We start from the raw sequence: 10,873 nt of genomic DNA, 5'->3' as shown, positions 1-10,873 counted from the left end.
AGATCTTCATTCCGCTGATTTCACTCCCCAAGTGGCCTTAATGGCTGGAGCTGAAGTGATGCAAAGCTAGGAGGCAGGAGCTTCTTCTAGGTCTCCCACACAGGTGCAGGGTCCCAAGGCCTTTGCCTGTCCTCAGCTTTCTCAGGCCACAAGCAGGGAGCTGGGTGGGAAGTGGAACATCTGGGACACAAACTGGTGCCCAAATGGGATCCTGGCACATGCAAGGCGAGGACTTCAGCCACTAAGCTACCACGCTGAGCCCATGGTTGGGGATTTGCTGCACTGATAGGATCTCTTTGAATGTTTACTTCCCATAGTGAAGTGTGTTGTTTAAATCATGTTTCACTTTCAATCCAGCCTTCTGATAATCTGCACCCTAGTCACACTTTAATACTCTAGTAGGTAAATATATAAAAATGTAGCTGATGGAGAAAAAATTAAATGCAAATTCTGTTCATCAGGGGTGTATAGAAAGCCTGCAAACAGTAACCAAATCCCAGGATGTTAATTTTATTTGTGAAAGTTTCATTTTTTGTCCTCTGTATATTAGTTGTCACAGATCAAACAGGATATTCATGTTTTTGGATTGCAGCATTTTATGAAGCATAATGGTTTCTAATTTGTTGCAATTAGATCAATTTGTTGCATCAGATGATCTTTTTAAAGGCTTTGGGCTGTCCTCCACTGCCTTCCCAGGCCACAAGCAGGGAGCTAGATGGGAAGCGGAGCTGCCAGGATTAGAACTGGCACCGGTATGGAATCCTGGTGTGTTCAAGGCGAGGACGTCAGCTGCTAGGCCACTGTGCTGGGCCTAAGATTCACTTATTTTTATGGAAAGGCAGATTTACAGAGACAAAGAGATTCAGAGGGAGACCTTCTGTCTTCTGGTTTGCTCCCCCAGTGGTCACAATAGCCAGAGCTGAGTGTATCCAAAGCCAGGAGCTTCTTTAAGGTCTCCCACGTAGGTGCAGGGTCCCAAGGACTTGGACCATCCTGCTCTGGTTTCCCAGGTTACAAGTAAGGAACTTGATGGGAATTGAAGCAGCTGGGACATGAACCAATGCCCATGTTGGCACCTGAAGGTAGAGTATTAGCTATTTGAACCATTGCACCAGCCTCCATGATTTCATATTTTATGGCTGAGTAGTATTCCAATGATATATACATCCTGGTTTCTTCATCCAGGGATAAGTACTAAGCTATAGAGAAGGTACAGCCACTAGCAAATATCTGCTGCCCTACAGATATTTAAAATATTTAAGATTTGTTTTCCATGCCTGTCTTTCCAATGTCAAGAGGAAATGTTTAAGAGGAGGTGGTGTGGTCATACAGACAAGGAGGATATGGACAACCCACCTCACTGACCCTTTTTGGTGCTGAATTTTTGCCCTCCTGAGTCTTCCCTTACTTTGCTTGATGTCCTTTGCAGAAGCACCTGGAAAGTAATCGAGCCAGTTCTTATAACGTCTGGTCTGCTGACTTGGAACCCAGGCTCACACTTCCTCAGAATTGAGGATGCAGTCACACTCACTGCTTTCACATGCCTTCTGTTCTCCCATAGTCTTTTGGAAAAGCCCAAGTAAGGGGAATTTCAAGAGAGGAATAATATCAAAAGTGGACATTCCAGGAGGAGCCAGAATGTCCCATTTTCCAGGAACAAAAAAGGCTGAGGGGCCCCGGCCTTGGCCCTCCACCAGTGCCATTCACTAGTCAACCAGAAACATGAAGAAAGGAATTTGAGTTCTGCCAGAGACACAGAGGCCCAGAAAGCCATACACACTCTAGTTAACCTTTGTCTTAAAACCAGGAGTCCCTTCAACATGAGGGGGGACCTCCCCTCAGGTAGCGATTGCAGCCTCAAAATTCCTGGAGTTTTCAGCCCCATGAATATTCTAGGTTCAGAAATGGGGGAGGAAAACTCATGCAGGAAAAATGTGCAACATTAAATATTCAGCCATACTTCAATTTGTAGGAAAATGGACTTAATACATTTATTTTGGTGAAAAAAGTTGAGAAAGCCTACACATGCATGTCATAGTATGCATTTCCCATGATTATTTTGAAGTAAGGTACATCAATATGAACCAGGGTTGCCAAGTATTTCAGGTTTAAGGAACAAAGGCGGAACAGAACAGACCGATGCACAATTGTTTTTGGAAGCAAATTCACATACCATCCCAGATGTACTAGAGATTTGGCCCAAGGGGATGGAGAGGCTGTGACAGAACTTGAGGCAGCTACTACATATGGTTCAGGTGAGTCTGGACTGAGAATGCAGGGTCTGCTTCATGGGAGGGAACCGGAGCAATTCAGAGCTGCGATGCTGATGTTGAAGGTGATCTGATGGCTGACTTTCAGGGGACCTCCCTGCTAAAGCTGGTTTCCTGGGGTCCTAAACCTTGGCAGAGGCAAAAGTGGCTCCATTTCTGGGAAAAAGAGGCCGGGTCTGCAGGGCAACAGAGCCCTCAGTGATCTGTAACCCCAGACTATGCCAGCTCCAGTGGGCAGAGAGTGAGAGGGGCTGCATTTTCCCCATCATTATTGAAGCCAGGGCTGAAGAAGGGCCGCAGAGGTCCAGCAAAGTCACACTCTGAGAAGGTGTAGATGAGAGAGCCATGGTCAGTGACGTTATAGAATGAAACAATGCCAGCTTCACAGTCCAGGAAAATTCCAACTTGGTGTGGAGGCACATGAAGGTAGAGGGGCGTCCGGGAGCAGGTGCCAGCCTCATATGTTTTTGTGTTCCACAACCAAATCGTCCAGAAACCTCTCTCAGGGCTGAGCATAAAGACCTCCTTCCTTTGCACTGAGGCTCTGCACACCCCCAGGTCCCAGGCCGTCTTTCCCATCACATTGACTTCCCAGTAATACCGTCCGGAGGTGAAGTACTGGGCACCAAGGACCATGGGGTAATTCTCAAATCTCTCTTCGTCCTCTGGCACCTCCTGCTTGATGTCACCAAGCCTCACTTGTCTCAGATCCTTTGAAATGATGAGCAGTGGGTTGGCTGTTTGTGGATCCAGCGTGATGTGCACTATAGGAAGAGAAGCACAGTGGGGCCCTGCCCGTGGGGAATCGGGAACCCTGTGCATGCAGTGGTGGGGGGGGGTCTGTGTATGCTCTAGGAGGAGGTGGGGCTTGTGAAGAATTACAATCCCTCCTCCTATCTTTACCCCACCTGCCATCTCTCCAACTGCTTTCCATCCTCCTGCCCCACACCCACAGCTCCTTGTCTTACCGCCACATGTCCTTAGCATCTCCTTTAGCCCTGGCACATGGCACACACTCAGGTTGGGTGAGTTGACTGTCAACTCCTTTAGGCTCCAGGATTCACTCCTGTGGAAAAGAGTTTGAGACTCGTCTACTCCTTCCATTTCATCACCTTATCCCCAAACCCTAAGGCTACAACTCCTTGGTCAGGGATTGCAATAGTTCAACATAAACTTATAATCACCTCTTGGGTCTGGGTCCCCTGGGCAGGGGCAGAAGTGGGTGTGAGAGGGTGTGTCCTGCAGCTCCTGTTTCCCAAAGTGTCTACATTTTTCTGCAAGCCTGGGTTCACCATGTGAGCACATCATCCTGCTTTATTTCACAGGCAAGGCAGGTGGCCTAGGCTGAGTCACTTCTATGTGGGGTCTGGCCCAGGTTGTGGGCCTAACAGCTCTTTGGTAGGTTTGTAACTGTGTAGCTTTCTTCTGAAAAGGCAGACCCAGCAGGCTAGAACCTCAGAATCTGCTACCCTTTTCCTGATTGTTGGATTTTTTTTTTTTTTTTGTGAAGACATTACAGCCAGATTCCTCTAGACAGTTTGCAAACTGAGCTGTCCCTTTGTAAACCTTTTGAGACCAGGAGGTATTTTATAGAGGGTCTCTCTGAGAAAATGGGGGCAGACATGGGAGCAGACATGGGACACAACAGGGCATGGCTTTTTAAAATCTGTCACACTTATTGGCGGCATCTGATTCCTACTGCTCCCTCTTCTTAAACAAAAGTTCTTACCTTGCCAGGGTGACTGTCACCTCCTGAAAAGAAAAAGAGTAAGTTTATTCCTGTGATCCTGGTCCCACGGGTCGTGTGTCCCAGTCTGTGGTCTCTGGGACTTTGTGCTGAGGCTCCAGAGAGGATTCTGGCAAGCTTGGAGCCTGCAGCATGTGTGGATGCTTCTGGGGTATGCAGAAATACAGCACGGGTGGGACCCAAAGCTGGAACACTCCTCAGTTTAAGGGCTGTGCTGCAGAAATCAAATAAGTAAGTCCATGTTCATGGAGGGAGGAAGGTACAAGAAGGCTGACCACAGCCAAGTCTGGCTAAAGCCCAGATGGTTACAATGAGGAAATGGCCAGGGCAAGATGGCAGAAACAGTTCTGTTTCACTGTGTGCTTGAGCTCCTGGGGAGAGAGGACAAGGTGACTGTCCTGTGTGGTGGAGTTTCACTCTTTCTGTATGTGACATCAAAGTATCCTTGAATGTTTTGTTGTGGGAGTTGGGAGACTTTACATAGGAACTGGTAGTCTCTCAGGCCAGTCAAAAGTGCATTTGAGAGCCTTGTTGGTAATAACATACCACACTTGATCTAAGCCAAAAGCCCAGTCCTTTAACTTCCTTTAAAATATGGACTCTGAAAAATTTCTTTTCTTGTGCAATTGTTGTGGCCAGGACTTTCTTCCCTATATTGAATAGAATTGTTGAGTGGTAGCATCATTCTCTTATTTGAGTTTTGAAGAAACCTGCATGGAATTGAGTTCCACTTGCATTTATGATCCCATTTTCAGAGCAGATCTGGCAGGCAGCAGCTGGTGGCCTGGGTGCTTGCATTCTTGCCACCCACGTGGGAGACCTGGATGGAGTTTCTGGTTCCAGGCTACAGATTGGCCCAGTTTTGGCTGTAGTACGCATCTGGGAATTGAGCTAGCAGATAGATGGAAGAACTTATTCTATATTTCCCTCTCTGTCTTTCTTTCAAGTAAGTAAATGATCTTGAGAAGTGGAAAAACAAGCCTAGTTGAAAGTCAAATGGAAGACAGCCTACTAAGTCAAGCCGGTAACATAGTTTTGCACAAACTAGAAAGCTTCATGACCACATGTGACAGGGACAGCAAAAGGTACAGGGAAAGAACTGCAGAGCAGAAAGGACTGCTGAGACCATCTGTCCAGTTTCCTAAAATGAGGCAAACACATTGGGTCTACAAAAGGAAAAGGGTTTTTCCAGAGCTACGGGAAGACTTGATGGTGGGCTGAGGTGGACTAGTGTCACTCTGTGTTCCAGCTAGTGCTTTGCTACATGGCACTTAGTAAAACCTTCTAGGGCTAGACACTCCTAAAAGGGATGAAATCCACAAAGGCTCTTAAATAAGGATTTGTTTGTTTTAAAGGCAGAGTTGGGTATGGGAGAGATAGGGGCAGGGCGGAATCAGGGAAGGGGTGAGATGAGTAGGGGGGAGAGACAGGATGGGGGAGATAAGGAGAAAGGAAGAGATTCTACTGGCTCACTTCCCAGATGGCTTTAATGCCAGGCCATGCTGAAACCTGGAGTCCAGAATTCCAAGCATCTGTCCTCCAAGGATGGCAGAGGCCCAAACACTTGTACCTAGGAAAGCAGTGGGAGATGGTCCAACAGCAGAAAATTGGATCAGAGTTGGAGCAACCAGGACTAGAACTGGTGTCCATGAGATGCAACCATCATGGGTGGTAGCTTCCTTGCTGTGCCATAATTACAGCCCACATTTTTTCCTTTGTCACAAAAATCTGTGAGGATATATAATAGGATAATCTCCATTTAAGATATGGAAAACCCAGTGCATGGAAAGTACTGTCGCAGTTCCATACTGGTATGTGTTAGAACCGACACTAAGAATGCCCATTTCTGTTAACTGTTGCATGGCATACTCCTCTGGATGTGAACTCTTCTATAGACTGAATATAAGCCGTTCATGGATCCAAATTCCAGCTTGTGTTTTCTAAGACTATTGCAGATGCCACATTTGCCTTTGAGCTGATGGTAGTTCCCGAGTTTTCCCTTTGGTCGCTCTCTGGACCTCCATCCTGGGCTCACCTGTAGCAGCTCCAGAGCCGAACCCTGACTCCTGTGCTCCAGCTCTGAGATCAGCTCCTGCAGGGCCTGGCTCTGCTGGGCCAGGTCGGCCTCCATCTCCCCCAGCATTCTCAGGTGCTCCCTCTCTTCCTTCTCCAGCCTCTGCAGCTGCCTCTGTTCCTCTTCAACCAGGAAGTTGTGCTGCTGCATGAACTCGGCGTGAATCCTCGATTTGTGCATCTCAACCTTTGTCTTTGGTGTTCAGGGAAAGAGAAAGGTGGTTTTTGTGAAAATCTCCCCAAGTTTTGGGGTTGGAGGTGTTGGGACTTAATTCTCTCACCTGGAGACTTACTACTTGGGTGCTGACTGGGAATAAGCACGCATGCACACACCCACACGCACGCACACACACACTTTTGATGAACACATAAGTGAGTGAGGCTTCTGGGACTAGCATCAGAGGGGTGCCTCAACCTGTTTTCCCAAACTTAGCCATCATCCAAATGTGACTCCATGAGTCATAAGATAATATCTGTTCCCATCCCCAGTAGTCTCACACAGGCAGGCTCACACTACTACTATTCCCAAGTCTCAGGAAAGGATGGCTTCGGTCATTCTTCATGTCCCTACTCCTGCTAGCAGCTGGACAGTTGCCTAATGATGCAGGATGACCCCTTGATTTGTCACACTCTGATCTACTGCTCCCGCATCCCAAATCTTTCTCTTTGGGGATCTACCTGGTCTTGAGCTTCTTGTACTCTTCTCCACTTCCTGGCACACCTCACCTGTACTAGCCACTTGCCAGAGAACAGCAAGCCTTGGTTGTCCACTATCCTTTGGACCAGTGACCTGGACACAGCACAGCCATTGCCTGGTCACACTGATTTTCCCATCACAGGACTGAATGGATCCCTGAGGTCCATTCCTTTCAACTCCTATAAGGCACAGCCTTGGGGCCTCTTTTCCAGAATAACCCTGCTCCACACAATGAAGTACTGATGCTCTGGTAGCCTTAGTCTGGGTGCAGAGGGACAGCAGCTTTGCAGGAGCTTGTTCAGTGAATCTGTTCCTGCCTAGGAGTTCTTTGAGCTTCCGTCTTTTCTTTCTCCTCTATCTGGAGAGGATGGCTGGCTCTTTGAGTGAGATACACTATCACTCCACAGACAGGCATTGCCAGGGCTAAGGCTTTCCCGCCTCTAGGACCCTGCACCTTGCCCAGCCTTCTCAGTGTCCCCTCCTCTTTCACTCTTGCCTTCCACTCTGCTCTTTTTGTTGCAACATCCACTTCCAACTTCTCAGCCAGCTCCTGCTGTTTTCTTAGCTTTTCCAATGCCAACTGGAGCTTTCGCTGGAAGGAGAAAAAAAGGCGGTAGGTTAATCTCCAAACAGACCAAGAAGTAGGGTAGGGTGGCATGTGCTGCTGATGATAAAAGCCTAAGAGCAGAAAAAGAGTGAGGACTGAGGCCTGGCTGGGCCCTTTGGAAAAGGCCCAAAGCATTTCTTATAAAATAGAGCAATGCGCCTGGCAGGATGGGGGCATCTATCACTCCTAGTTGATCAGGAATCCACAAGGAAACAAGTGCTGCAGCATTTTCCCATAGTGCTCGCAATGAGAAGGTCATGTTGAGCCTAGAGCACTGCTCAGATTAGACATGACAGAAGGAAAGTGCTCCTTTCCCCCGACTCTCTGAGCACCCCAGGGCCCATCTCCCTTGGATCTGTTCACACCTCTGTGCAAGGCCTCACCTGGTACTCTTGGGCAGCCTCCTCAATAGGGACCTTGTGGTGGTGGTTGCGGTGTTTCTGGTACTGGGCACACACCCAGCAAAGGAGCTGCCCATCTTCCTCACAGAATAGGTGAAGCCTCTCTCCATGCTTCGGGCACCGCTCCCCTGGTGTGCCATCCTTGGCAGCCTGGCTGGTTTGCTGTAGGTTCTCTACCACGCTGGCTAGATGCCGATTGGGCCGTAGGTTCCTGAGCAGAAAGGGGTTCCTGCACAGAGGGCAGAGGCCACCCCCATCCTTCCCAAGCTCTGAGATACATTCCTGGCAGAAGCTGTGGCCACATTTGATGCTCACGGGCTCCACCATGGCATCCAGGCAGATGGAGCACGTGACCTCCTCCCACATGAGTGCTAGGGTCGCTGTTGAGGCCATTGCTGGGACCGTCCGGGTCCTGTCAGGCAGTGCCGCATAGATTAGGGATAATTTGGTCTGGAAAGAAAAGGTTGAAATCTGCAGGACAGAAACAAAATAAAGGAAAACCTGAGAGAATGAAGTGGGGGACCTGGGCAAGAGAAAAGATCATCAACCCAAACAGCAGGGCAATCTCTTCCACAGTACGGCTCAGTGACCCAGCTGGACAGAGTTGCCGGAAGAGGGGGCGAGGTTCAGATCAACCTGACAGTTTCACTTTTGTGATGATCAGACCTGCTTCCATCCCAGGACCCCGGCTAGAGGACAGGATATGAGCAGCTGGTTGCCAGGTGCCTTCTTTGTGCCAGAGAGTGACCTGCTTTGTGTAACATCTTCATTCATCTTTATAGGTACAGGGTCTCTGTCTATTCCCAGCCCCACTGTATTTGTAATGTATAAAAATATATGGGGGAGGGCATAAAAATTCATGGAAAATGTATATTATGAATGGATGCAAGGATTTCAAAGTTTTTTTTGTATCAGTGAAAAGTTCCATTTTCATTAACTTTTTGAAATATACACAGGCAGATATGAATGTACTTATGAACTTCTTTTAGGGCTAAAAGTCTTGAACCTGAACACTAAACATCCTGTCCCGCCCCTTCTCAGCAAAAGCCTTTTGGGGTTGGAACCTGAGTTTCCCCACATGGGCTCCTTTGGGCAACCCTGGAGACCACCTACCCCTAACTTTACCTTTCTCCTAGTCCCAGACCAGGTACCTGCTCAGGCGTCTGAGCTCCAATCCAGCCTGAAATTACTTTCAGCCGCGCCTCCTCCCAGGCAGCGGGGAAGGATGTTTGGGCTAGGGTAGAGCTGCGGGGCTGCAGAGAAGTTGCCGACTAGCTGGAAGGCAGAATCTGCAGCGTGGACGAGACATCTCCCTAGCAAAGGGGTGGCTTGTTCTGCGGGTTCACTCACCTTATCAGGGAATTCAGCAGCTTCCTATTTCAGTTTCAATTTCCTCTAAGAGGCAAATCTGCAACGGAAAGGGAGGGGAGTGGGAGGAGACAAAGGGGAGGGAGCGAGGCAGGAGAAAGGTGGGGCGATGGGGAGGAAATGGGAGGGACTTGGCAGGGAAGGGAGAGGCGGGAGGAAAGGGAATGCTTTTCAGGCGGTTGAAGGCAGAGAAGGATCCTGGTGGCCTTCACAGGCTGTCACCTGCTTAGTGAAACAGGTGTTTTCCATGTGACTCATACATAGTGACATCCAGGGGTGGGAAATTTATTCTTCAGGACCCCCAGGAGGGTCCCAGGTGGTAAGGAGAAGACCTTGAGCATTGGGTACATTTTTGTCACTGAGCTAAGGATCTTTTCTGGGTATGTTATTTGTAATCATCTTAAAAATACACAGGGAATTTAGCATCTTAACCATGTCAACGTATAGTTGAGTGGCATTAAGTATAGTCACCTTGTATTGGCAGCATCACCACCATCCAAATTTTTTCATCATCCCATATTTAACTCCGTGCTCCGACAGTAACTCACTGTATTTGCTTCCTCCCTAGCAAGTCCCAGTTTCTGTCTGAATTAGACAAGTGTAGGTGTCCAAGTGGGATCAGATTATTTAGAATGTCTTTATGGCTGGCTTACTTCATTAACACAATGTACGCAAGGTTCACCCATGTTGAAATATAAGTCAGGTCTTTAAAAATATCTGAAAGGCAGAGTTACTCTGTGAGTGAGTGAGTGAGTGAGTGAAAGAAATTTTCCATCCACAGGTTCATTCCTCAAATGGCTGCACTGGCCAGAGCTGGGTTGATCTGAAGCCAGGAGTTTCTGGGTGTCCTATGAGTGCAGGGGCCCAAGGACTTGGGCCATCCCTGCTTAGGATGCTCACATCTCTATTACAGCGGCTGCTTTGAGTTCTACTATTTCAAATCCAGCTTCTTGCCACCCACGTGGGAGGCCTGAATGGAGTTGTTGGCTCCTGGCTTTAGTCTGGCTTAGCTTTGGTTACTGTGGGCATGTTGTAGATGGAAGATGGATCTCCATCACTGTGCCTCATTGCTGTAGACCCTGTACTGTCTGCTGCAGGCATGGAGTGGTCCCTGATAGGGGCAGGTAGAAAAGAATGCAAGGTTCAGAAGTGTGCTGGCACTGCTGCTCACCAGCTATGTGCCCAACTCTCCGAGCTTCATTTCACTCATCTATTAGATATTTTCAAACATACCCCACAGGGTTATTTTGGTGTGTCCAAGAACTTTCACACAGATCACTGATACAGAGGCATAGCTGCTATTCTTCCTTTGGTAACATTCCATAACAAATTTACCACTGACTCCAGGCTGTCTTCACTCATCAATAGTGCTTTTGTACTTCAGAGTTCTTTTCATTGAGTGGGGGTGGGGGTGATCCAGATTGTTATTTCTGAACTTCAGTGTCCACAGCGTTCCTGCCTAAAGTTGTCCGCGGTGTTCCTGCCTAATGTATCATTGTCATTGGAAAGGAGAATGAAGAATCTCTCCTATGTGTGCTTCAGGTTTGAGGCATGGGCTCTGTTGTCCCTGTTGGGTACTAGTAACTCAAGTTCTCCTACATAACGGGGTATGTCTGGTTTCCCTTGGCTCTCTCATTCTAGCTTGCCATCTTTGGCAAGCTCCAGCTTTCTTTTTTTTTTTTTTTTTTTAAAGATTTATTTTATTTTTAT

At 48.0% G+C, this 10,873-nt stretch overlaps 1 protein-coding gene across 4 annotated transcripts; it reads right to left on the bottom strand.

The window, feature by feature from the left end:
- Nucleotides 1-1,965: 1,965 nt before the first annotated feature.
- Nucleotides 1,966-9,138, bottom strand: TRIM21 (tripartite motif containing 21). 4 transcript variants are annotated; one of them, XM_040964208.1, is made up of 7 exons: nt 8,909-9,138; nt 7,778-8,266; nt 7,242-7,379; nt 6,053-6,283; nt 4,000-4,022; nt 3,239-3,336; nt 1,966-3,034 (listed from the first exon to the last, which is right to left on the bottom strand). In XM_040964208.1, the coding sequence occupies exons 2-7, from the start codon at nt 8,186-8,188 to the stop codon at nt 2,487-2,489; spliced, it is 1,449 nt and encodes a 482-aa protein (XP_040820142.1). In that variant the 5' UTR covers nt 8,189-8,266; nt 8,909-9,138; the 3' UTR covers nt 1,966-2,486. The 4 variants fall into 4 exon arrangements, with proteins under 4 accessions (XP_040820142.1, XP_040820141.1, XP_040820144.1 ...); XM_040964207.1 differs by having other exon boundaries at nt 8,921-9,138; XM_040964210.1 differs by having other exon boundaries at nt 7,284-7,379; nt 8,921-9,138.
- Nucleotides 9,139-10,873: the final 1,735 nt, after the last annotated feature.

This window comes from Ochotona curzoniae, unplaced genomic scaffold, assembly GCF_017591425.1.
Source record: "Ochotona curzoniae isolate NIBS_2020 unplaced genomic scaffold, NIBS_Ocur_1.0 scaffold_3223, whole genome shotgun sequence".
NCBI classification, from domain to species: Eukaryota; Metazoa; Chordata; class Mammalia; order Lagomorpha; family Ochotonidae; genus Ochotona; species Ochotona curzoniae.
This window is presented reverse-complemented; position numbering and strand designations above follow the sequence as displayed.

Excerpts from the sequence above, each read along its gene's own strand:
- TRIM21 (XM_040964208.1), bottom strand. The coding sequence starts at position 8,188 with ATGGCCTCAACAGCGACCCTAGCACTCATGTGGGAGGAGGTCACGTGC. Across the intron at positions 4,023-6,052 it reads CGGCTCTGGAGCTGCTACAG|GAGGTGACAGTCACCCTGGC; the intron begins GTGAGCCCAGGA and ends TTTTCTTTTCAG. Across the intron at positions 3,337-3,999 it reads GTGACAGTCACCCTGGCAAG|GAGTGAATCCTGGAGCCTAA; the intron begins GTAAGAACTTTT and ends TCTTTTCCACAG.